Genomic DNA, 27,506 nt, shown 5'->3' with positions numbered 1-27,506 from the left:
ATAACGGCTCTCAGATGCAATACAAACAGCCATAAACAGCATAAGTAGCTATAAGAAAAGCACGCTAATGTGAAATTTAAAACTAGGCATAAAAGGAAACTCAGATTGACGCAGACCGATTAAGATTCAAAATGTGCTTCATTTTTGTACGACAGTAAATCATGCAAGGGTTACACATAAAGAGAGAGATAGATGCCTTCAGGAAGAAATAATGTTGTTTCCGAAAACTTCCAGAATGTCGCCAAGTAATAGTTACATGTTACAAAAACCTGGTAAGAAAGTTTCACCTAATATCTTTAGTTCTATAAGAGCTATTTTTATGGTTTTTTAGTATTAAAAAATAAATCTACTATAAAATAAAATACGAGAAACAAACAATATAAGTGGCCTCTAATTCAAAATTAAAAGAAACACATAATTAATTAACATAAAATCATCACATGAAATATGCTAATTAAGTACATAAAACCAAATGCATAATAAAAATAAGATATATAAAAATCTAATTAAAAATAATATGTATATATTAAAAATTACAATAATATCTTTCGCTTTACTTATCACAGATGTCGTCATGCGTGTCTTTATAATTTTGGTACAATATTCGAGTTGGTAGGGTTTGCGTTTTTGAGAGTTTTAGACAGAATATTAGTTGCTTCGAAGAATTTCCTTTTCAGTAGCTGAAAAGTTAATTCTATTGTTTCCCAGATATTCTCCAAAGTCGATTTCATTTTCATTCGAATCCATGGCAAGGCCATTTTCATTGATAGTGATTATTCTTTCTCAATAACTGAGCGTTCCTCCGAACATTTCCCATCACTTCTAATTATTTTAACATTGCCAATATTAAAACAAAAATTCTCATTCTGTACTAGGTACATAATACACTGACCAAAAACTTCCTTTAAGAATAAAAATAATGCTGGAAATATTGACAGAAATTATCCATTGGGTAAATTATAAACTAAATATGTTTAAAAATATAGCATTAAGGTAAATTATTACAATAACATTAAACTAAAATTATGTAAGGTTGACGACACTTATGATACACAAAGCTTCAAAAGACTAAAAGAGTCTTTGGACTCTAAATTTATAGATACATTGTTAGAATAAAGTGGAACCGAAGGACATTATAATCTGTTACTTTAAAATAAGTACTTGAGTGCCGTAGAGGCCCTACTCTTAATTAGAATCATTACGTTTGTAGACGTATTAGGTTTATTTAGTAGGAGGAAACATGAAAAATCAGCAAAGCCCTAGCTGAGATTCATACTCTAGACCTCCCGATCGCTAGCTAGACGTGCTTCCAGCTACATTACGAAGGAATGCGGAAAAAAAAGGAAATTCTAAACATTCTTCCCCAGTTAAAGAGTAATTGGGGAGAGGAAGCCCAGTCGATAAATCTAGGTGGTGACAAATTATCGTTCAGCACAGTTTTAATCAGTTCGAGCACCTTTTGTAGAGTCACTCAGAACATTTATAATAGGGAATGAGAAAAATCCGCAGAACTCTCGCCGAGACTCGGACTCTGGACCTTTTGACTGCTATCCGGATGTGCTTGCAAGCAAGTGGTAAGGATAAGATGATAAGTGGTAAGATAAGTCCTAGGCAAGTGGTAAAGAAAGGATAATTAAGGAAAGTGCTAAGGAAGGAGAAATTCCTTTCAAAATTTGTCATCATCACAGCACAGAGAGAATTAAGAGATTTCAGCAAATTAGAGAACTCGACTATCTTGCACAGCAGTTGTTACCATGGTTATGAGGCAAGCCAGAATACAGAATGACGTTGAATTGCCTATTCTTCGGCCGTTAAATCTCTTCCAGCTAAGGCCACTAGCCACCAGTAATGTACGGACTTGGTAATCACTGATAGTGTGTACGTAAATTATAAACACTTGTGAACTTTGTTTTAATTAACACATTATTTAGAAAGTAAAATCTGTTTTACACTTCCATTGTTTCACCTATTCCACCAAGATATGTAAAATGAGGGAAGTTTTGATCAAAACAAGAATCTAAGAATTAAGAGAGTAGTCTGGTAATTGCAGCCAGCTGTATTGAAGCTCATATGTGATCACCCGTCGTTAGCACTATTGCTAGCAGCTGATGAGATTTCCTTTTAACTGAAAATTTCGTGATATCGTTGGAACAGCAGAGCCAGATGGTTAGGATGTAAATAATTTAAATCATGATTGTCTCTCAGTTTTGCAAGTAGCAGAAGTGATGGTTATTAGTTGTGTTATTTCTGTACTTCGAGCTGAAGTGGAAATAAATCTTTAGTTCTTTACCCAGTGTTCTGCTACTGGCAGGTAACAACGAGCCAAAAATTCGCTAAGCAGCCTTAAAAAGATTAAATTAGTTTAAGTCAAATTAACTTTAAAGGTTAAAATCAATACTATAAAAATCTAGTGAGATTAATTTAAAAAAATTGTACCAAAGAACACGGGTGCATAAAGGTCACTGGTCGATGAGAAGCATGTGTTAACTGTCATTATTCAGCGCAGTGCAGTGTTTTTAGAGATGCTTTCCAGGACGAGAGGATGATAAATATATCGCAGAGTAATATAGTATAACGTCCCCAAAATTTTGGAAGACTGATAAGAACGATAAGAAATAAAGCGGTATAAATACAGTAATTCAAAAAAGTATTGAGGGATAAGAAACTTTCAAATATTTAACGATAAAAAAATAAACCATTATTCCAAAACTAAATAGTTTTCATTGCTTTCTGTGTCTAAATGCCATGCTAAACCTATAACCAAGAACAGTGTTAAATAACACTAATGAATTAATGAGATATTTTACATACCGTGCCTTTAAATACGAAGTCAATGTTAAAAACCTATTGGGGCATTGCGGTACAAATATTATAAAGAGCCAATTCTAGCAGCACTTTCTTGTAAAACCCCAGGGAAGAAGGGTTTTAAAACCTCCAAAAGTTAAGCTTACGGTTTAAGGTTTAGGAGATACTTTGTTAACATGGGTCAAAGAAATTGAGATTTCTTTTGAGACAAAAAACTTACAATTTTCTTTGGAATCATGAAAAATCTGAGATGAAAGCAGCTGAACTACTGAATTTAAAATAAAATCTACTGTTCAATTTAATTCTGAAATATTATAAAACAAATCTGCTTAAAAACAAACCACAAACGAGGCATACAAGGAAAGCGTAGAAAGTAGATCGTTTAAATATGATTTATAGTTATAAAACCAAAGTGAAGTCAGATTGACTTTAAATGCCCAACGAATATTTAGAAAATCTAGTAATCCAGAAATTTTTAGAAATATCTTGAGAAAATGTAACTTTTATGGTCGAATACCTAGAAAAATACATTAAATACATTTTTATTAGATTAAATCAAAATGCATCATCATAATTTACTAAGACCAGTATAAAAACGGCCTCAGATGTTTTAAAATTTGGCTATATTTGGAAATGACAGTAACCTTAATATTTTGGGAATGATTAAAAGGAAAAGGTGTGGGGAAAATCCAACACTGATCTTCAAATGAAGAATCTTACTCCTTTAGTGAAATATGGCAAATGTAGCACTCATATAGCGTATGCTCTTGTGCTATATGAGTGCTTGTAGGACTTAATTATTGATATAAAAATTAATAATTTTATGTGTTTGAATAGTTGAAAACAAAATTTGAAATATAGTAGTAATAAAATTTGAAATATAGTAATATATTTTAAATATAAAATGGACATTAAGTCACTTTACAACTTTATCAAGATCCGAAGCATAATGTTCATATTGTCAAGCTGTGGACGTTATATGTCTATCCCCATGCATCAAAAACTTGTGCTTGGTACAGACGGAAATCCTACAGAGCATACTTGGAGTCATTTGCAAGATAAAATTAATAAAAACAGAATTTCTAACATAAATGCATTTGGAGAAAAACTCACCACAAAATGGGAAAAAATAGAAGGAAGTCTCAATAAAAATCCATGCCTAGAAGACTCAGTGAATTCATGAAAAGGAAATGTAAAATTCTATTTTCATTAGTCCAAAGGGGCTCTGTCCCTGAAAGACTATAGTTTTCGTTTTGAAATTTTGCGTTGGATCTCTATAAATGTCCGTTTCACTTTTCAAACTGTTGCCACCAAATGTTAGAGTCCTGCATTATATTTGAAGAAATTAACTAATGAAAAATCTGCATAAATGCATGTATATTTCTCGCATTGTGATAAAACAACGGTACCTAGAGCCATCGAATTTTGAATAACTTAATCCTACTGCGAATATGGGCATGTGGAAGCCCAAATTTGAAATTTGGAATTTGTTTTATTATCGATTTCATATTTTGTAAATCTTTAACGAATTTTTGATTATCTAACTCAAAGATTTCAAAGCGAGCAATGGCAACGTTGTACAGAAAAAAACATTTTTATCCCCACGCATGAGAATGCGTAGCGGAAATTCTAAAGAAATGCTCAAACTTAAAACTATTTTGCGATATTGCTCTTGAACTGAATTTTATGGTTTAAGTGCGAAGAACGTGATATTTAATAAATGAAGGTAACAGACAAAATGTTAAAAAAAACGCTCCTTTGGACGTAATTTAAAATCTGAAACCTTTCAGATTTTTATCTTTTTTTTAAAAATTTATTTAAAATTAATTTAAGGTTTTTCGATTTCATTCAACTCGAAGATGTGGTATGTAATAATAGCATTTCGTTTAAATATTTAAATTATTCTTTCAAAAAATGTCTGAAATATTGTTCTATCTTAATACATTTTGACTCAGCCAGCGCGAAACTTTCAAATTAATATCATATTCTAAACATGATATTCATTAAACAGAAGAGAAACATACCAGCGTAAAATTTAAAAGTTGGCGAAAAAGCAACCTTAGATTGGCATAGATTCTCTGTCGATTTTCGAGGGCGATCAGACATACTTTTTGATACCGAAGGATCTGTATCCGATCGCTCTTGAAACCGTTAGAGGTTATAAGGTATTTCTCTAGCCTTCTTAGCGAGTTTTCGTGGTGTAGTGGTCTGCACGCTCAGCGCGTAATTGAGAGATCCGCGGTTCGATTCCCGGCGAACGCGTTGCTAATTTTTCATTACTCCTGCTTCCAAAATATCCTAATGTCTCTACAAAGTTTATTCAAAATCTAAGCCAAAACAAGGTCTCTTTTTTGCATAATTTTAAATAATAATATTCACGTTTCATAAGTGAAATTTCAAGCAGGTGTTAGATCAGTAAAGTTATTTTCGAAGGCGGAAGAAATACACCATTCAACAAACAACAGGTGCTTATCACAATCAGGCAGCCGCAGTGCAAAAGAAATATTTCTGAAATCGCTGGGGTAAAGCGATTAAAGAGAACAAATTCTTTTTATGTTAATAGAAACGTCAGATATAGAGTTTTTCAGAAATGTTTGGATTATTATGTAACGTTGCATTTATCATCCACGCGATGAACAGCATTGTATTTCGAGAAACCGGAAAAATTTCTTTTTAAACCAAAAAGACAGCACTGCCTTCTGCTTAATAGTTGTACAATCAAGACAGAATGCTTTAGCCGCATAGCTGACTTCACTCATTACAATGTACTTTCGTTGCCCTTTGCTTTAAAGACAGCTCCCTGCATTCGGACTTGTGAACGAAATTAGAATCACTAACAGAGCTTAAACAGGTTGGCAAGCACCATACCCAAGCAGACCAGCTGTTCTGTCGGTGGAGTACAGTAAAGTAAAAAAGGTTAAGGCAAAAAAGGGATTTTAGTTTGACGTAGATTTTGAAAAAAAAATTCAATCAATATCGAAGGCAATCAGATATAGATCCATCTTCTTCAGATGTAAAATTTGCTCCCTCCCCCTCCAAAAATATCTGGACTACCAATTAAAGTTCTATTTAGTGCTTTAATTTATTATCCAGATTTAATTAATCTGCTGCAGACTAACGAATTGTGCGAGTCAAAAGCGATAAAACGCATTTCTTGATAATGTAAGTGCATCGCGCCCTACCGATGACTAATGAGCTTGAGGAACATCTACGGGGAAACTTTTTTCTATTAATCTATGTAGCTAATATAATTATGAAGATATTTAATTTAAGATACATGCAAATTATAATTTTCACGAACATATGCAACATTATTATAATTGAGAAATATCTGTAACGCGATATGTTATGCACCTTGGTGCAAAATTCATTCGCTTTTTCTTCTTATAAAACTCGTACAAAATATTTCAGCGGAAAAAAAATTAATAAGTCTACTGTAAAAAAATCTAAATATTTTTGGGTACTTTTCTTTCTAAATATATTTAATGAATTGTAATATAGATATGAAATAATCAAGGGCCTTATTTTCCCAGCTTTACATTCTATACAAATAAAAATTAATTTCTTTGCTTTAATTTACCCAACACGGAAACGGGTTTCCTTTACGCTTTTTTTAGAGCTTTATTCTTAAAATGAATACCCTTTTTTAAAAGTGATGCCACGTTTCAGTTTTTCCAACTTTAGGCTTTCTGGAGGCGGTAATAAAAATAGTGTCATTTCAGCCTTTCTTTTAAATCATAGAATAATTATTTTCCTCCCTCATATAAATACAGCCTTTCCCCAAATTAAAGTTTTCTTCGTATCATTATATTGTTCATATCATTAAATCTTCTAGCTTTTTCCACGGCCATCTAATGTTTATTAGCGAACAAATATTTTCAATGTATTCTTTAAAAGCAAAAGCTCACAAATGAAATTTACATATTTAAAAAAAAACTGACATAAATTGAGCGAGAAGAAAAAGGAACAGAAAAAGGAGAACTTTATATTGTTACGTTTTTCTTCTCTGGCACCAGTTGTTAGGTTATTTTCTTTCTTCACGTTCGTACGGGGTTCGTGTGGATTTGGAGTGAATAATGACGACACTACTTGCTGACGTATCGAAACACACTTTATTTACCAATATTTATCAGGAGAGCTCCAAATTCACTTTTACAGTCGTCGAACTGTTATAAACACGCTGACACGTTCAGCGACACAGCCTTCACACTGTCAGGAAATAACGGTGGAGACAGCTTCACTGCAAAGCACCCGAGTACAGCTCCCAACTCTGCTTGGTTGTTCTCGGAAATCCACGTACTCTGGAGACTCTCCACGCGATGCACTCGGCGATACACAAGACTATAGCTCTCGACTCAGCACAGTCTAAGACAAAACTCGACGATGCACTAATTCGCGATGCACTAAAAGACTCTCTCAATGCACTCGACGACGAACTCGGCGCTAGACTTCGAGACACTAGCTCAGTGACTGACTATCAGCTCGCTAGACGAGGCACACACACTAACTGACTGCGGACCAGAAGGGTTTATATAGCTTTCGGCTTGTGTTCGAGAACATTCTGGGTTAAACTGTTAAGAATTCGTTCCAGAAGGTTCTCCATCCGTCCATGGTATACCACCAATTTTGTCGCCAAATGGGAGATTTCTCGCCAAATACGGCAACCCTGCTTTTCGCTGTCATTTTATGGCAACCCTAAAACTGCTTTGCGGGGAAGCTATCTCACCGCGCCTGTACATTTCGTAACAATATATATATATTTGAACAGGAAAAGGAGGGCAAATCTTCTGTGTGGATACGATTGATATATGTTGACGCTCTTTGGTAAATGGCCATAAAAATCCTACTTCTCCATATATGGCTCAACATTCTCCTTCACGATAAAACGCACATTTCTGAAAAAATTAATTAGTAAAATAACAAATCCATTTTATTAAAAACTATTAAACTAGATCCTATACGGCAACCCTGGATAACTAGATCCTATACGATCTGGTTGAGTGCTTGAAGCATTATATTTTGAAGTAAGACATACTGCTAGCCCCAATTTCAAAAGTTTTTATTTTTCGCTTTCATTTAGGGCATTGAATCTCAAACAATTTTTGCAGCGATTATTCTCTAGAAATTGACGTGATCATATTTCAAGATAACAGCATCACACTGTAATCAAATAAAAAATACTTTCACGTTTCCTGTATTAAATATCACTATTATGTAGCATTGTTATCTGTGTTTTTTTTAATAAACCCTTCGAAGCCATAACTATCCTTCCCCACTTGCGACCGTAACGCTAGTCGTCATTCCCGTACAACACTTATTTTCTCCACCTGATTTGAGACTGTAGTTCAAATGATTCTTCATTCACAGGCTTTTTTGTGAAGTGAAATATGTTAAACGGAAATGGAGAAAAATATAAGGTGACTTGAACCATCTACTGCAGCTGTCGTTCTCATGGTTACGAGGTATGTCGAAGAAGGAAGTAACCTTGAAGTTTCTATTTTAAAATAACAGATTATCATGTTACATCCAAATGTTATCTATACTCGAAGTTTAAGGAGTGATCACAGTGACATCATTTCACACATAAATCACAGTCGCATAATCTGCAGTCACATTTTCTTATGTAGCGTTTACCTTCAAAGAATGGAAAAGCAGAAATCGGAAATCTTCTTATCTATCCCACAAAGAAAAGTTGAAATAGAAAGATTTTAAATAAAGCTTCATCTGGAAAAACCTTAAATCGGACATAACACTTTTTAACCTTTTGGACAGATATTATTGTCTACATTTCGAAGTTTTCGCGCTTTATAAATAAGGATCAGATGTTACTATGAATGAATGAGACCTAAGATCATTCACTTATCTTTTCTATGATAAAACAACAGTACTCATCTCCAAAATAAAGTGAATCATCTGTATTGTTTAACAACAATTTTAAAAAGAATTTAATTAATTATAAACAATATAGTAAAATTAAATTACTGTACATGAGATGAAGCACAGAGAATCATCATGCCTTAAAATTTAATTACTATGTTATTTCTTGTATTGAATCCTTTCTACACTTCTATTATTTCGTCTACTCCACCACAAAATATAACAGAAACGAATTTAGATAACGAGAGAGAATTAAAGTTCAGAAGGAGAAAGAGATAGCAACTCCAATCGGTCATGCTGACTTTCAGCACTGCTGCTAAAGAGCTGGTTAATGTTTCTGACTGAAAGTATGTTAGTATTCGTAGAATAACAGGGCCAGGTTGCTAAGATAAAAATTTAAACTTGGATAGTAAATACCACTTTTGCCTATCTGATTTGCAAGAGGCGAAAGTTAACATTTTAGTTTGCACTAAGAATATGTTCGAATAAATCTATTAGTTGTTTTACATTGTTGTAATTACTTAGCATTTCAATGCTGAACAGCTAAAGACGGAAGAAATGACAGTTTGATAGGCAGTCTAAAAGAGTTAGACTTGAATTTAGTTTAATCAAAAGTGAATTTAATCTTGCAGTGTGATACATAAAATACGCTTCTGTGATCATATAATGAGTCGACTGCAAAATTTCTTACACTGCTTCTTGTGAACAGTGTCATCTGCGTTCATATTAATATTTAATGTTGTGATGATGAAGCCTTAAAGTTAATGTACATGCATGTATTACTATTCTCTCTCTCCTTATTTTACGTTTTTAACTTTATTCAAATAATTAGCATTTTTATATTTTCCCATAGCATTTTCATGTTCAAAAGATAAATGCTGAGTTTTCAAAACTGAAATTCCTTCTTTTCTTTTCAATCCAATTGTCGTTAAATTTAACAGCAAATATTTAGTTTCATGAGTTTGCTACAGTAGGCGATATAATGCTAACTTGTTTTAAAATATAGTGAACCACTCGTGGCGAGAACGTTTCGAAGACGAACAATCCAGAAAGTGACAGTTTCTTTAAGCATAAACAGGTATTGAATTGAATATCTACATAAAATCAGCATCATGTGAAACCGTGGATGGCCATTTTAGAGAATATTCACTGCATTTTCAAGTAATAGTTCTATTTTGAATATCATAACCTGTATCAAACATGAAATTTGAAGTAGATATTATTACATCAGTAAAATTACTTTTCATTGATAAGAATTATACAATTCTGTAACAGGTGCTTATCTCAAGTTTGTGATAAAACAGCCAGAGAAAACAAAATATTGCTAAAAAATTATCGGATAACTCGTCAAAGCCTTGCTATTTCTAGAGTTCATTTAACAAACAACAAATGTTTCCACGTTAGGATTTTTCTTACCCGAAAACTTTTCAAATTTTATCACCGTTATGTTATCGCACATTTATCAGCGGCTGAATGTTTGATTAAATGTTGCCGTCGCAGGACACACTGGAACGCCGCCGCATACTGATGACAAGGTGTCTCTAGAAGACCAACCCAGGCTGGGTTCCCTGACGCAGAACCCCCATTTTTATGCTACTTATATATATATATATATATATTATTAAACATCATTATGATGTGCATTTAGTCCTTAAATTGCTTAGTTTTCTGAAAACGCAGTTATTCTTTGGAAGATAAATAATATTTTATATACCTTCGAATGGAATAGGCTATATTCCAGATGGTGTGAATTAAAAATTTTACATTTCGTACAGTGGCAACACCTGCTAAGTCGATGATAAATGACATGAAGCATAATGTAAATGAACAGAACAAAGGTTTTGGAAAGAATTAGCTTAAGATGATTTTAGCGTCAATATCTGAATTATTAAGAAGTGAGTTTCATTAACTATAACAAGTCAGAAATGTTATAAATTAAAATCAGATCCATTATTTAAAAAATCAGATCCATTATTTAAAAAAATCAGATCCATTATTATACAAATCAGATCCATTATTTAAAAATGCAACATCGAATTAAATATTAAGAAGTTCATTTATTGCTTTTCAATCGGTTAACTTTTTAAGAGCTTCAGACATTTTAAATTAGTTAAATCTGAAAGATAAATTAATGATCTAATGTTTTTAAATTGGAAGAAAAATACCAGAATGTAAAACTTTACCTAATTTTAAACTTTTGGATTCGCTAAACAGCATTACGCGGAGAACCGCCATGTGGACTACGAGTTATTCGATTATATATCAGGATGTTTATGTTCTGTTGTAATTTTTTGAATCACTACGTTTAAAATTTCATCTTTATGAAACCACAAAAGGTAAACTGAAATAGAATGATTCAGGGCCGTTCCTAGGCCACTGGCTGCGCGAGTACTTTCTTAAGATTGCCGTCCGAAAATAAAAAAAAATAAATAAAAAATAAAAATAATTAAAAAATTGCTCTATGAACAATAAAATTTTTATTTCATACTCACTAAGTGCTTTAAGTGACAATCTGTATAAAAAGTACTTACGTATGACAACTACTTACCATGCATTTAATGAATTTAAAATATTTAGGTGTGGTATCGCGAATGTTCGGCAGCCCCTGATTTTCGCCGCCTACGTACTTATGCGCTGCAACCCCGCTAGAAACGGACCTGGAATGATTCTAAACTGAACAAAGGCATTCTTTAACGCTTCGAAAGACAGATCCACGCCTCCCTCAGTACACAAATTTTACAGAGTAGTAAGGAAGGTACTGCTACCAAAAATTTGTGGGAAAAATTTGTCGCAAGCCTCGGTGAGCAAAAGATTAAGATTTTTTATTTTTTAACTAAACAAATGTAAATATTTTTACGTATTTTAAAACTGATTATGGAATATTACCACAGCAAGTTTTCCTACTGTTAGGCATCGCTACATTGAAAAGATGATTTTTAAATATCTGAATTTATGTTCTGTATCCGGAATTTTCTGAGATTTATCATAAAAGTAGTAAGTTTAACCAACGTTTTAATTTTAAAATGTTTCATATGCTAACTGGAATCTAAACACAACAACTTAGATTGCAATTTTTGACTACTTTTTAAAATTAAAAAAATTTTTTAAAAATTCATTTTTGTTTTTGATGGTAAAATCTTTGAAATATTGCACTAGATTCCAGATTGCAATTCTTACAATTTTCTAAAATGGCATAAAAATATATTTAAAAATGGTTTGAATAAAACTGTTTGAAAAAAATTGTACATAACATAAATAAAACCGTTTAACCTCACAAATAAAGAAATATTTTTTTTTAAATTTCATGAATAACACTTTTAAAATTTAACTTTAAAATTGACATGAATAAAAATTTTAGCTAATTAAAAAAAATTTCCACACTCACTGAACTATCCGTCGATTCTCGGCAAAAATTCCATATTTTCATCCAGACCGGAGCAGAATCATCACCTCGATTTCCTTGCATGGATGATTGAGGGGAAAAAACAACAGTTTGTTTAGGTTTTTAAACTAGCAGCTCGAAATTACGCGACTCAGACATCTGCAATACTACGAGCAGATGTTTTTTGTCAACCCCATGATCTCAAAAAGCAAGAAATAAAACCAGAAAAACGGTTTCAGGGGCAGTTGAGAAGAAAGCGAACCATTCTTCAAACTATTTATCGAAAAGATCAAGCAAAAGCCTTAAAGTGAGTGAGCAGGTGGCACATTACCACAGAAAAACTCTTCCAGAACCTTACTAACATTAGCTTTTGTCACAAGCACGGGTACCACATTAACCGCGTACGCGTGCATACCGCTCGCTCTCGGCGAAAGTGACGCAACAGGCGTGTTTTACAGCGCACAGCAATAATACCAATAATAATAAAAAACAGAATGTGTCGGGCGGGGGCAAAGGACGAATCGGTCGAAAGCCAAAGCGGTAGATGATTTTTATAATTTTTTTTCTTTTTCTTTCCTAATGAATATCACTAACAGAACAATGCCTACGCATCTTATCCAATGCTTCAGAGTAGGCGTTTCTTTTGGCAAACGAAGGCAGCGACATGCAGCGGAAAAATGACGTTTCTTCGCTTTCCACCTGTGATTTACGCGTGCTCATTTGGACTATGAACAGCTAGAGAAATGCATGCGGAATTTATTAGCCACCATATTTCCACATTCACAAGAGAAAGAAAAAAAAACGCAGATAAATGTGCTTCAAAGACGCATGTTTAAAAGCGCGTTAAGTTCGCACACATTCTACAGCTGCATTTCTATAATTAAAAGATTTCGGAAAGGTATTAAATTTCCTCTTAAGCAAGTCAATAATAAGCAGAGCTAAGTAAGTATGACAGACGGAAATTAAAATGTGTCGCTGATCGGCATCAGCGTTCAGATTAAAACTGTGCATAATTCACTATTATAATGTCATTAATTTACAAATATTTTTCTCCTTAGTTTTTTGTGGAACAACATTCAGCTTGAATTAAAAAGTAACTAAAATATACTTTGCGGAGAATATGAAAATTAAGAATTTTTTTTGATTGTCTTTAAGAAGAATAAAATTAATTTTTAATTCTATTCGTTTTTATCCAAGTTATTCTAGTATCTAGAATATCCGTTAGCAAATTCATCCAAATAATTTTCCGAAAAAAAAATTACTTTACATGCTTCACTCTAATTCATAATAGTAATTCTAATAAACGTGGTAATTCTTATAATTTCTTCTAGTAACGCATTTCTGTTTCCTAGTATATATATTTGCGTCTGTCTTTCGTAATTGGAAATATATGTCTACGACCAGCAATGACTACGAAAACGAAGGCAGGGTAAATGCATTTGTGGACACGGTGTACAACTGAATAAAAAACACAATTACTCTTTGTTAAAAAAAAGGGGCATTTTGCATAGTGTTGCATAATACATAGCGTTTGAAAATATCTTTCATTAATTGTGGTTTAATTACATATTTTATTAATTACTATTTTTTCTAGTTTTCCTCATATGTAACGCAAATATGAGTCAGATTTCCTTAGTCCTTCATGAATGCATCTTTCACTTTAGGTAGATGGATATATCTGTTTCATGAAAGGAATTTGCCTCGTGAGCTTTGCCCTATTCCATAAACATAATCATATAAATAAATAATAATTTAAATTATTAAGAAGTGAGTATTTCTTTTTTAAATAGCTCAAGTTGTTTAGCAATTATAGGCAGATTATACGGGGAAAAATAAAATACATTATACTTTGCCAAAAAAATGGCAACACGGCAGTAACTCATTATCTGCGAGCGCATGTTAAACATAAACTGAAAATCTTCACTTCAGCACAGTAACGACAACTCGCCAAGTCACGTAGGTAATTAAATGCTGACAGACTAAAGTAACGTAATGGTTGAGCACCTTTCGCTGAAACTATTTCTAACATTAAAACTGCGAAAAAATGCAGATTCGCCTTTTTAGCTTTGTGCAAACGAACACTCATATTTCAATAAATCATACGTTCTGTCTTTGACACATGCTATTCTTTTTGTTGCGCAAACAATTGATCTTCATCAGCACAGAATTTTTTTCATTGAGAGGAAAAGATACCATATCCCTTTCTTTTTATTTTAGATTTATGGTGTTTTATTGTGGTTTGAATTTTATTACCAATTTTTAACGTAATTCCTATAAGCTATCGAATTTAAATTTTATACACACAATGCTGGTCCATGAAAATGTTATGTGGTGAAGCGAGATTTTCAAAATTCGTTTAGATTTGTTTTTATTAAATATTTAAACGATTTTGGATGAATAAAAAGAACGTACTTATTTTCTTTAATGGTTAATCCAGCTCTGTTTCTAATCCAAGATAAGTGATGCCACATGCGTGAAAGATACAAATTTTAATTTATATTCCAGGTGGCCTTTCGTAGAGTCAGATCTCAGATTACTATCATTTAGAAAAGCAAAAAATATGTAATTTATCCTTCAAATTTAACCAACAAAAAGATACATCATTTAATTTTTTACACGCACATATATTTGAAAGCAAACACAGAATAACAGCTTCTTAAAAAATGGGGAAAAACAACTAAAAATAGCTTTCTTAAAACCTTCAATCTTTAAATTGTTTTGAAATAATAGAATTAATTCATATAAATTAATTCTATTGTTTCTCTACATCTAATTTATAAAACTAAAACAATTCTACGACGAGGCGTTAATTAGGAAGCATTGGAAATACTTTTACTAATTAAAATAATAAAAAAAATTTCACACAAATTTTCAATTGTATTAAGTTTTAATTTTGAAAAATTAGAAGCACCGCAGCTTTATGGAAGTCTGTTAGTAAAATTAATTTATATATAAATTAATGAAATAATTAAAAATAGACGATTAAAATAATAAAAAAAGATAAATATATTAAATTAATGACAATCAATTAAATAATAAATTAAAATTCTGAAGTCTCACCTTACTCGAAGCTCCGAATAAGGCGTTAATTATAGTTTACATAAATTACAGTTTTACTTAAACTAAGAAAAACGAAGCCGGGCTCCGACTGAAATTAGTAAGTTATGGTTGTATGTATTAAAAATTAAGGGTATTTTGATTATACCATATAGATTTATTACTAAGAATGTAAAATAAAGATTTAAAGTATTCAGTATAAAGATTAAGAAAAACGAAAAAGAAGATTAGAAAAGAATAATAAAAATAAAATAAAAAAAAGCTAATTTAAAGATAAGAAGGGATAAGAACAGGTAGATAAGGAGATAAAAAAAAACCTAAGCTAAGAAATAAAAAAACAAAGATAAGAAAAGATTAAGAAAAACAAATGCTTCAGATAAAGATTTAAAGAATTCAGCATTTATTGGTGTTTTACTCCTTTTAAATAATTTGTTTAAGCAGTTGCAGATTGATTAAAAATTATATATTGGCCCAATGCACAATTTTGTGAATATTCGCAGCGTTATTGCAACGCTTATATTATGTTTGATTTTAGATATTTCGTTTACAATACCTTACTTGAACTTTGCAGCATTATTAAAAATTACTAAAAGCTATTTTTAACACCATATTTTATGTATTTAGATATATAATTGTTTGGATCTCCCTCCTCTTCTCTAATAGAGTCGCCTTCACCGACAATATAAGCAACGTAATACCGACCCTATAATAAGGAAATAACAGTCGAAGAATTAACAGGAAAAAAAAAGATACATCATCCAATTTTTTACACGCACATGTACTTGAAAGCGAAACAGAATAAAGAACAGGAAAATAATTCCAGAAAAATAACCAGTTTGACATATTTATTTAACGCTCAGAAATAATTGCGCTTGAAGAAGAATTTTAGAATGTTGATTTTGACAAACTAAAATCATGTTAAACTACTTTCAGGAATTCAGTGTGAAATACAACTACCATAATATATATATATATATATATATATATACACACTTCGAAATTAGCGTTTAAGAGATACACCACTTGATGTTTTTCTAAGCAGCACCCCTCCAAAAATATACGTATATCTTTGAAGAGATAAATATATTATAATTGCTCCCTTCAAAACTCAGTATTACATATATATATATATTTAAACTAAGTTTTTAACCACAAAAGCAGATGTTATGCAAATAAATACAAAAATTGCGAATTGGGAACTGTTTCCAGCCCATTAACCCATAATACCTACTATAAATAGGAGCTCTTTTTAGTTAACCGGATACCAACATATATACAATGAATTAATCGAGAACAGATTAACTAGTCCTTTCTTTTTAAAAAAGTTACGTTGATTTATTGCGGAAAGACGGAAAAATTACAATAAATTTTTTTCCGTGCGAAGCAAAACTATCTACAAAAACAAAAAGAAAAGGAATAGAAGTGATAGCAGATATTTTTATCCACAAAAAAGTAATTCAGTCATATGAATTCCAGAATGTAATGATATTATGCAAGTTTCTAATACCCTAAGGAAAGATCGAAATTAAACTTTCTCTGCGTACGTTTTGCCTGCTTCGAGAATAAAATCCAACAACTATTTTGAAAATTTGAGGCTTTATATGAAATGAGAGCTTCTTTGTATATCTTATATTTTTTAATTTTGCACAAATGATATTAGACTTTTAGTATTTTGATATTTTTTATACCTCTTTACGTTTAAAAAACGCTGCGTAAATGAACGGAGATTTTAAAATTGAAATTCTATCCTATTCAACATCAGTTTTCTGTTAAAAAAACAAGTGAAATAATTATATGCCTTTTCATATTTCAAATTTTATATATTGTGTAAATTAAAAACTTTTTTTTATTGATAAACTTTTTTACGAGGTTCTAGACTGCTATCTGGATTTTTCAGATTTCACGTTTAAATTATCGAGCTGACCTTAAGATTCTAAGCATATCTTCAAGCAGCTCCCAAAATCAAAAAGACAATTCGAAAGAAATTTTCAATACTAGAGGGACCGCAACTGTCTCAAATAAATTATCAAATAACACATATTCATTTCTTTTGCCTAAAAAATAATGTGCTTAATAAGTAAATCTAGTTTTGTTGACAAAATTTTAATAAAATAATTATTTTCTTTTCTACAGAGTTAAATTCAGTCACAGCTCAGCGAACCCCGGACATAATACTTCTTGTTTTCTGACTGAAATCGTAATTCAAAATGGTAAATTAGGCAAACTCTACTTTAATCTGTAGTTTAACTATTTACAATGAATTTTTGGGGGTCTTTTTTACCTTTTTCTTAGTTTTACTCAGTCATTATTTTTTTTTATTCCTTTATTTTTATTTCCTTTCGTGACGGATTTCCTCAGAGCTACCCACTTCTAATTTTAGAAATTAACCTGTATTTTGCGGATAAAAAGAAAGCAATATTGATATATTTTCCCTCGTATTTTCTTGTACGAAGTAAAGGAAGTAGTATAATCGCGAAAAATTTCGGGTATCATACTTCAATAGAAATATCCATTTTGGCCATTCCTGAATCCATTTTGACTAATTTGACTATGACGTATGTACGCAGCCCTTTTTCCAAAACGGATTGTAAACAGATTCAAAATGGATTTTTTTCATGTCCTCTCTTCGCATATATATGTATGTCGACAAATCAAAAACAGTTAGATATATACACACTCATACTCCTATCCGGCTTAAAAGTCCTTTATTTTCTCAGTCGTTGGTCGAAGTTATATACTTCCAATTGCAAAAGTGTTTTAAATTAGGACCATACTCATATTTTGTAATGTCAAATTTAAAAAAAAAAATGCCTCAAAGCTTTCAGATTTTATATTAGGCCAAAGGGCGCATTTGTTTTTCATTTACACACACAAAAACGTTTCAAGAGTGTTTAGGCTAATGTCCCTTTGGGCTAAAAATATTTAGAAACAGGATATTTTTAGAATTTCCGATAGACAGTCTCGCGCGCTAGAGGAAAAAAAAAAAAAATTCCCTGTAGAGTGTTGCCATTGCTTGCTTTGAAATCGTTGAGTTTGTTAATAAAAAATTCATTAAAGTTTTACAAAGTATGAAATAGATAAGAAAACAAATTCCAAATTCTAAATTCGGGCTCGCAGGTGTCCACATTCGGGTGGAGGACTATGTTTTTCAAAATTTGATGGATCTCGGATACCGGTGTATTTTTCTCAGTGCGAGAAACATACATACATTCATGCAGATTCTTCATTATTTAATTTCTTTACATACAAATACAAGGCTATAATATTTGGTGGCAACAATTTGAAAACTGAAACGGACATCTATAGTGAACTGACGCAAAATGCTGTTTCGAGACCAATAGCTCTTCTGGGCTAACACCCCTTTGGGCTAAAAATTGTTTTGAGCAAACAACGAAATCTAAATTTTAATTCGGTCTTCCGGTTTTTATACTTATCTGTTTAAACGTTTTAGACTCGTTATGATAAAATAAAATTTTAAGAACTTTGACTCACGTACGACAAATATTGATCGAGATATTTAATTTCAAAATTTGCCATTTTTGATGTCATTTTCAACTTGCTTTGAGGGATCGGTTAATTAAGTGAGAATAATTCGAGGAAATAAGTTTAAATGAAGTGCAGCCAAAAATATATAGCCGTAAAAGGCCGTAATAATAATAGGCCGTAAAAGGAAGCCATGTGGTGCCCACATCAGATATTTTAATATTTATTTTTCTGGCAATGCTAAGAATTTTACATGCGCACACACACACGTATAATACGAACTCAAGTTATAGTTTTATAGTTTCAGGGGTACTATGTGTCCAGTTTAGAGGCCACTGATTTAAATCAAAGAAAACAAATAAAATAAAATAAATACAAATAAATTAACAAGATAAATTTTATTTTGTTAAGAAAGTAGAACTATGGATCTAGATTTCTAATACATAAGTTGAGTTTCGGATATGATCTGAAGTTTGTGTAAAATAAAATACTTTAAATTTTATGCTTGCAATAAAAACTTGCATTGAGTACAACTAAAAATGAAAGACTTTTGTGGAGGTTCAATAGGAAACTGAATTTTATATTTGAGATATTTCCCTTTGTTCGCAACTTCCAACAAGCTTTCGTTTTAGGCCAAAATGAAATAACTAATTTTACGCCAATCTGGAAACTAGGTGGCAGCACTTAACGCTGAAGAAAAAAATTGCGCTTCTTTTCCTGGATTATATTTTCCCTTTGCATCCAAAATAACAGGAAAAATTCGGAACTCCAATTATCCAGATCGTTTGTTCTCAAGCAGACCCAAATAGAATCAACTTCCTTTCTAAGCTTATGGTCCAGTTTTCATGTCAAAAGCGTCTTCAGGGGAGACTTTCTAAAATTCATGGAATTTTACTTTATATAATGCTAATAATAGATTTTTTAACTAAGAATATTAAAGCGTTAACCGTTGCTCGACTCGCAAGATCTTCATCTGCCGATTTTCGTTCTTTCTCTTTCTTTCTTTTTTTTTTTTTTTAATCTGCCGATTTTCGTTCTTTCTTCCCCCCCCCTCCAAAAAATTTAGATAATTTTGAATAGCAACCTGAGTAATTAAAAGCAATAAACACTCTTGTGAATAATTCAAGTTCACGGTTTCACTTTTTTAGTTGCCTATGAAGTGATGTAAATCAAAGTATATTGCTAATTTATGATATATGCAATTCACAATTAATGGTAATTTATGATATAGTTATTTCCAGTGTATCATAAGTAATAAAAAAAAACGCTCTTAAATACCACACTTAATACTCATTTATGTCTATTTAAGTTTTTCGTAGATGTAAGTAAAATATACAGATTGACTGCTAAAAATACAAGCTTCCATAGAGAAAGAGATATTCTTTTAATTTACCCCATTAAAATTATAAATTTATTACAAATTAAAAATATAAAAATTTAATAATTTAACAATCTTACAAATTTTATTATTTTATTACCTTACATAAAAATATATCTTTAATTAACTGTATTAAAACTATGCCTTTAGTTGAAGAAGAAACAGAACTTAATTCAAGTGAATAAAAAAATATTTTTCAACAAATTTTTGTTTAAAAAAACAAGAAAAAGAAGAAGAAAGGGGGAGGGGGAACATGACTAAAAAAATCTGGAAGGGTTCAGATTTTAAAGATCGCCCAAAAGTGCTCATTTAAAGTGTAATATGGTTTATCAGTATAGGTTATCCATAGACATGACCCAGGTGGAATAGCATTACATCTCTTCTGTGCATTTGAAATGTGAAAAAATATGTAATATAATTCTGTAAAAGTACTGAATGTTGTTAATTAGATATATATGAATTAATGCATTTTTATTTAAGTCAATCAGATTAAAAAGTAAATAATAATAACATTCTTAAGAACTGCATCTGTTTCTTTTAAATAGTTTAGATATGTGCCAATTATATTTTTTATTATAAGTATACAAATAAAATGATTATAACAAAATGATTTATAACAAAATGATTCTGTTTAAATTACCCCATATTTTTACACTATTGTTGTGTTAGCATAAATTTAGGTATTTTGCATAATGAAACTCGAAAGGCATACGAAACGAACGTGCGCCAAGGTATATATTGGCGAGAGAAAGTAAAGCTCGTGTGCAATGCAGTATATTTGATTTTCACCCTAGCTACTTGTACCTGGCCAAAGGTCTAATCCAGTAGTACTTTCTTCTCTTTCAGGTACGATGGCAAAGTATGTTCCTGTTTATTTTTCTTATTGCATAATATAGGTAAGCCTGATGATATTTAGTACTGATGAGGATTCTATGTAAGTTATTCTTTTGAATGTTTCAATTTTAATGTCCTTGAACATTATTACTTTTTGTTATGCTTAAGTTAAGCAGAATTATCCTATTTTATTAAATAAAAATTTCGTAGTTAATCTTTTGACTTATGATTCTTTAATTTTGTGCTTGAGGAAACGTACTCATTACGCCTTCAGTGCTAATGCACAACCAAAAAAAGATTATGAGACTGAGAAATTGAAATTTTGTAATGTTGTAAGATTCCAGGAGCATAAAGTGTTAAAACTCTTTGTTGAAAAAAAACTAGTTACAAAGTTTATAAGAATATTGCAGCTGGGATAAAATTCAAAAAATTACATAAGACATCTGACAATTTTTTCCATTACTAAAATAGAAAAAAATACTAAAAAGAAAAAAATTGCGGTTTTGAAAACATCAGATTACAGTGTAACAACCAAAACGGTGTTTACTGTTAAAAATTCAAAGAATTAAAGAAATATTTCAAAAGGTTTCAAATATAAATCATCATAAATTTAAAAAAAGATGCATCCCGTCTTTTATTCATAAAATAAATAAAAAAAAACCTCCAAATGTATTTGTAATAATTAAGACTTAGATATATTTTAAATCAGTAAATTTATTTTAAATGATGTCGATTAGATACATTATTAAACGAAATAAATAAAGATTTAAATTATTAAGAAGCACGCTTACTGCCTGTAAGAACATACTGTATTTTGAAATTCCGGGAAGTAGCTTGCTCTCTCCGTCGCAGATTGAATAATAAGTAATAATCAGCTGTAGGATATCCACCAAGAACATTCGAATTTTTCTTTGAATGATGGTAACAAAGTACCAGTTTAAGATGATTTTAATTGTTACAAAAGAAGAATATTAGGTGGGTACGCTTGTTCTTCCTGGAGTCGAGATTCGAGATTCTGAATTGGAATTATAGTGCTTTGATGACGTCCGATATTGGTGAGAAACCTGTGAGCAGTTTCGGAAATGTCTTTTTGGATGGTATTGATTTATAAATCAGTATACAATGTGCTAATACTTATCAACCAAGCAGCATTCGACGTTAAAGAAGCTCAGTGGAATCATTTATTTCTACTGCACCATAGTACGCTGTTACGCAATTCCATTCTTCTCCAGCAGATTCTGACAAAAGAAAATGTCACAGAACTACTCTCCTTACTAACATATTTGCCTCTTTTTCTTTCAAAAAAAAAAAAAAAAAAAAAGGGGGGGGGGAGTTTCACCTCAAAGATTGTTATTTTAATAACACTGAAGATATTCAGAAAACCATAAGCAAAAACTTGAATTGCATTCAAAAGATGTGTGTGATTATGGCAAAGCCTCGAGGGCTATCTGCTTAAGGGGAAGAATGCCTTCGTGGAGGACTTTCTAAGGGAAACTGGCTCGTATACACGTTACACATGGGGAAAACCACGAAAACGCCCATGCAGCCAGCCCGTTCGCGGGATTCGAACCTCGGACCGAACTACCAGTGTTCAGCGACGTTACCGCTCGGCCGCTGGTGGGCCCATTCAAGAGATGAGTTCTGCACAGAAATCAGACAGGTATATGAGCATGCCAAGTGTAGTACTTATTACAAGCATTGTATATCAAAGACGAAGTAGTAGAAGAACTAAGAATTTTGTTTCTTTCAATTTTCGATTTTTTTTTTTTTACAAACTTATTTCTAGAATTTTATAAATGCACTGCGTATTTACACACAGTGTTCTACAATTTTAAAACGATTTCGATAAAGTCTTTTTTAAAAAAGAAGCAAATGTCCTGGAATAAAAATTTATGGCAACGCTTTATTATTTGAAATGAACGTCTTCTGTGTTAAAATATGGCCTTCTTCCAAAATGTCTTATGCAAACAAATTGTGGAATAAAAGATATGTTTTAACTTTTCCGAAGCGAAATATTCCCATTTCATAATTCAAAAATGTTGTGAAATGCATAGTATTGAAATTTCTATTGCTAAACAAGCAAGGTTAGTAACTGCAAAGAAAAAACCGTCAGTCATTACTTCTACATGGAAAGAAGACTCCAAACGAACACCCAAAAATGGTACGTACTGTTTGTAATGTTTTTTAAGTTTATAAATTGTTGTAAAGTTAAAATGTTTATAACAAAAGAAATTCCAGCAACTCAAAAATCAATTGCAGAAAATAATAAACCAAGATTTTCAACATTAAAAAACATAATTTTCACCAGCTTTTGCAGAGTAATGCCGAAGCCCGGTGACGCAGTGGCTAGCGCATCGCGCATTAGCATCCATTTTACGGGGTTCGATCCCCGGGCTGGGCAAGGTCGACTAAGCCTTTCATCACTTGATTTCCATCCTTTGGGTCGATAAAATGAGTACCAAGTTCGCTTGGGGACTAAACACTGGGGTTCATGCGACCCCAAGCTGACCACTTGTTCAGGGCACATGCTTACGCACTCCGGGGCTCACGGTTAAGAAAGCAGATTTCGGGCACGGCACGTATCGGCCCACTAGGGCTGTTACTCCATTGAGTTAAGTTTAGTTTGCAGAGGAATGTGACTTATCGCAGAATAATTTGTAGAATTCTGTATGATTAGCAGGAGATAATCGAAAATACATTGTGATCCTTGATGAAGCATGGGTTACTCAAATGACTGCAAAGAAAAAAAAGTTCTATTTATTATCGAAAACAAAGAGAAAAATATGTATAAACCTGGTCCTAATGCAAAGTAAGTTTCAATAAGGATTTTATGATTGTCGCAGGATTGATTCTCTTACGATGGGAAATTAAAAACAACAAGTAATATAAAAAAAATTTGAAACTTTCAAAAAATTTTAAATGGAAAAAAAATAATATGTGAAAAAACTGTATTAATATCAAGTGCCATCCACTACAAATTTAAAAAAATGTATTTGAACTTGAGTGGATAAATAAAAAGTATTTTATTAACGATCGAAAATTTGAACAAGATATAGGGAAAGTGCGAGCTAACAGTAGGAATTTAAAAAGTGTGAAAATAACGTTCAACTGAAGAAGATAAAGTTTTATGTCTGATCCTTTTGATGATTTCTTTTACACAAGAAATTCTATTTCTTTATACCAGCAATTTTCAAAGAGTGAAATTTCATCAATACAAAGTAGCATGTCATTAAGATACAATATCACGCTGAACAAGTATTAATTTAGAAGTGAAACAACAAAACGCTGATTTTTGTTGTTTGACTTCTGAATTAATACAACATGTCATACTTAAAAAAATACCACTGCATTCCTTGAAAAATGAAAGACTGATACAAGTATTGCATATATTTCTTTTCAACGTATTCCTGCAAAGTCCCCTAATGTTTCACTTTTAAACTCTTATGCTTTTGGTCTTCTGAAAAGAGCTCTCACTAAGCGCAAACCCACTACTATGGATGGACTCTGAAAAATCATGGAAGAGGAATGGAAATCATTATCGCTGTAAATTTTATGCAAAATTTTTTATCATGGAAATCACGATGTAGATTTGTAGGCTATAAAAAGGCTATAAGATCGAACATTAAAAAAATACTCTTTATATTTTACACATTAATTAAACGTCCCGGAAATCGTTCTAAAAGTGTGTAAACACGCTTTGTATCTTGCCCAAATTTTGTCGTTCGGTAGGGAACCATTTTGTATTTTTTTATTTTCTTATATATTTTTTAAACGTCAATTAAACTGCCTGAAATCCTTCTAAAATGCACTCTCTGTATTTGTATCAAGTAGAAAAATACAAAATCTGATATTCGAATAAGATTATTCAGATATACAATAGTGTTATTCAGATTCACACAAATGTGCTTACTCACATACGGAGATTTATTTAATAAAAGAACATTCAACATAAAAGAATTTAATCAGAGAAAAAACAAATTCGTTAGCGTTATTAATATCCCAGAAATTTTCTAGTGCTTTTCTAAAATTTGTATGATAATCTATAACTGAACAGCACTATACAATTAGTTCTAAAGCGAGATTAATTAATATATATTTATTCCATCCATGTATCGTGCTTCTTCAGCCCTCAAAGCCGCCGTGTTTCACAGCGACAAAAGAATCTTCTTTCGCTGCCAGCCTCGATGCAGCTAACCCAATTAATTCAGATTACAAGCAAGCAAATTAATTGAAATACAATAAGTCTGCACTTAAAATGTAGGATTATTCAAAATAATTGACCTCATTTCAGATGAGTACAATTCCGTATGTCTCAATCGTGCATTAATATGCTATTTTTTTTTGTTAATGGGACTAAATCAAATGATTCTTCACGAAGTACTACATAATATATGGCATTATTGTAATATGGCATACTGTAATATACGGCATTCTGTATTTAATAAAAGATGCTACTGCTATTAATTGAAGACGAGTTGCAACTTTCATGATTATTAACTGAATATATTATAAAATGTCCATCGTATCCATTGATGAATACGTTATAATACATTCAGTGGACAATTATCGCATCCATCCATCCATTAAACGGTATTCATCGTATATCTCTATTATTAAATAACGAAGCATCAGTAAGCATGCTTATGTGAATGTTCATATCATTATGGAAAAATGGCAGCACTCAGAGCCATCAAATTTTGAAAACACGTGTTCTTTCGCTGAACATGTGCACCTCGAAACTCCAAATTCGAACTTGTTTTTTTATTTATTTTATTAATTCTAACTTAAAAGATTTTTAATTAAAAAAAAAGAAGAAAAAAAAACTGTCAGTGATTTACAAACAATATGCTACCAGTCGGCACAGCGCAAGATATTTGCTTCAAATTTAATCAGGTTCAGGTTCAGGTTGTAGTGCAGCAGACACCCATTGTTTAACCATTGGCAATGTGGGTATTGTCCAACTGCACTATCTCTTTATATGAACATTATAATTCAAATTCAAATTTAATCAACAAACTCTGAGACTTAAAAGAAATGTGTTGTTGCAACCGAAGTAAAATATTTTGATCTTCCACGTGCCGGAGTACAACCATTCGGCCAAACGTAAGATATTTAATTTTGCTTTCAAATATCATCTCTCTCTTATTCAGAAACATAGCTGGACCCGTGAGATGGCTGTAGATGGACTGATTAAAATCATTACATATATTTTCTTTTGCATAATAAGTAGACCAGGAGGTTCACCGCGCAAATGTCTAGTATTATCAAAAAATACCAGAAACTCCAAAGTATTTTTTATCTAATATATATAATGTCCGAAATACCCTTTAATAATATAATTAATTTACACTATTGGCGATTAAAAGTGATACACCCTGAAAGCGACGTGAAGTAAACATCAAATTTGCATGAAAGGTACTACATGTTGTTATATGCAGATGATTAGCATTCCAACCCATAAACACAAAGCAGCTATATGAATAACGCCATATATATTGTGTATAAATAGGAAGACTGCGCAGCGGATTTCTCATTTGGAAATCGCCTCTGAACGTTGATTGTTCGTGTAAAGGTCTTCGTAAGAAGAACCTTCTACCAGCAATTAAAATTGAAACAGTCAAGACTTTTCTCTACTAAGTTAATGAAAATTTCTTTAATAAGGCTTTAAACAGCCGCACATGGATAATTTCAAAGTTTTCGACTACATCATACTCACAGTAAATCGAAATATCAGGCCATTTGCGATTCCAACTTCCCTACGTAGTTTGACGCAGCTTGTATATAGTATACATATGCTTTTTATCATATTTCTCTGTATTATGTATTTAATACTATGTATTTTGTATTCGTATTTTATTATGTTCTATCTGCTTACCTCACAAGCAGTCATGATGTGCTTCACACCAACACTTGCCTCTCCTGGTCTGCAGCTTTAGCTTCGTTTTGGTTTTTCTACCTTGTGACAAGTGGTCACCCCCTTCTCTTACCATCTTAGACCTCTCCTTTATAGGTTCGGACTCTTCCATGACAGGCGCCCTTCGGGCATATGTGTCAGGAGCCGCAAACATCGCGAGTCTTCAGCGATAGTCCGGCAAAAATCGGTATGGACTGGACTGGACTTCTACCAACACGTATCGGAATTCGAGCGCAGTAGGTTCGTAGCCTTTCGGGACTGCAGTTTATCATGCCGCGATGTTGCTGCTCGTATTGTTTAAGATCCCATGATTGGCAGAAGAACATAGAATCAATGTGTCCAAGGAAGGCCATACTGGAAAGTAATGCAGATTTCAGCGGCTCAGGCCACTATAATGTTCGAGAGGACAGACATGTTGTCCTCTCGGCTGTGCACGATCGTTCACGTACTCTGAGTTAGAATTTGGGCCGTTTGTAGAACGAACAAGGGCCCGTAGGTATATTATGGCAACGTAGATGGTTCACGTACGATCGTTCACGTACTCTGAGTTAGAATTTGGGAAGTTTGTAGGACGAACAAGGGCCCGTAGGTATATTATGGCAACGGACTCGTATCACGGCGACCATTGTTGCGGCTTCCTTTGAGGCTGCAGCAGATAGACGTGTCTACAGTAGTGCGACAAATGACAACACTGGACAAAGGAATGGCACCACGTCGTCTTTTCATACGAATCCCGAATCTGCTTACAGTGTCATGATGAACGTATTCCAATGTGG

At 32.2% G+C, this 27,506-nt stretch overlaps 1 protein-coding gene across 4 annotated transcripts in view; it reads right to left on the bottom strand.

Annotated features, from left to right (window-relative positions):
* The window catches only part of LOC118198792 (high affinity cAMP-specific and IBMX-insensitive 3',5'-cyclic phosphodiesterase 8B-like), a 419,321-nt gene that overhangs the window by 196,178 nt on the left and 195,637 nt on the right, over positions 1-27,506 (bottom strand). Inside the window, exon 1 of one of the 4 annotated variants that reach the window (XM_035370562.2) lies at positions 12,068-12,707. The exons of the other annotated variants lie outside the window; for them this stretch is intronic. Within the exon in view, the coding sequence (XP_035226453.1) occupies positions 12,068-12,148 (81 nt within the window). The 5' untranslated portion in view covers positions 12,149-12,707. Of the gene's footprint in view, positions 1-12,067; positions 12,708-27,506 lie in introns of those variants that run through there. 4 annotated transcript variants of the gene reach the window in all.

The sequence above is a fragment of the Stegodyphus dumicola genome, chromosome 4, assembly GCF_044657685.1.
Source record: "Stegodyphus dumicola isolate Sdum_Otavi_A_Nest chromosome 4, ASM4465768v1".
Classification (NCBI taxonomy): domain Eukaryota; kingdom Metazoa; phylum Arthropoda; class Arachnida; order Araneae; family Eresidae; genus Stegodyphus; species Stegodyphus dumicola.
Note: the sequence above shows the minus strand (reverse complement) of the source record. Positions and strands in the feature narration are given on the sequence as shown.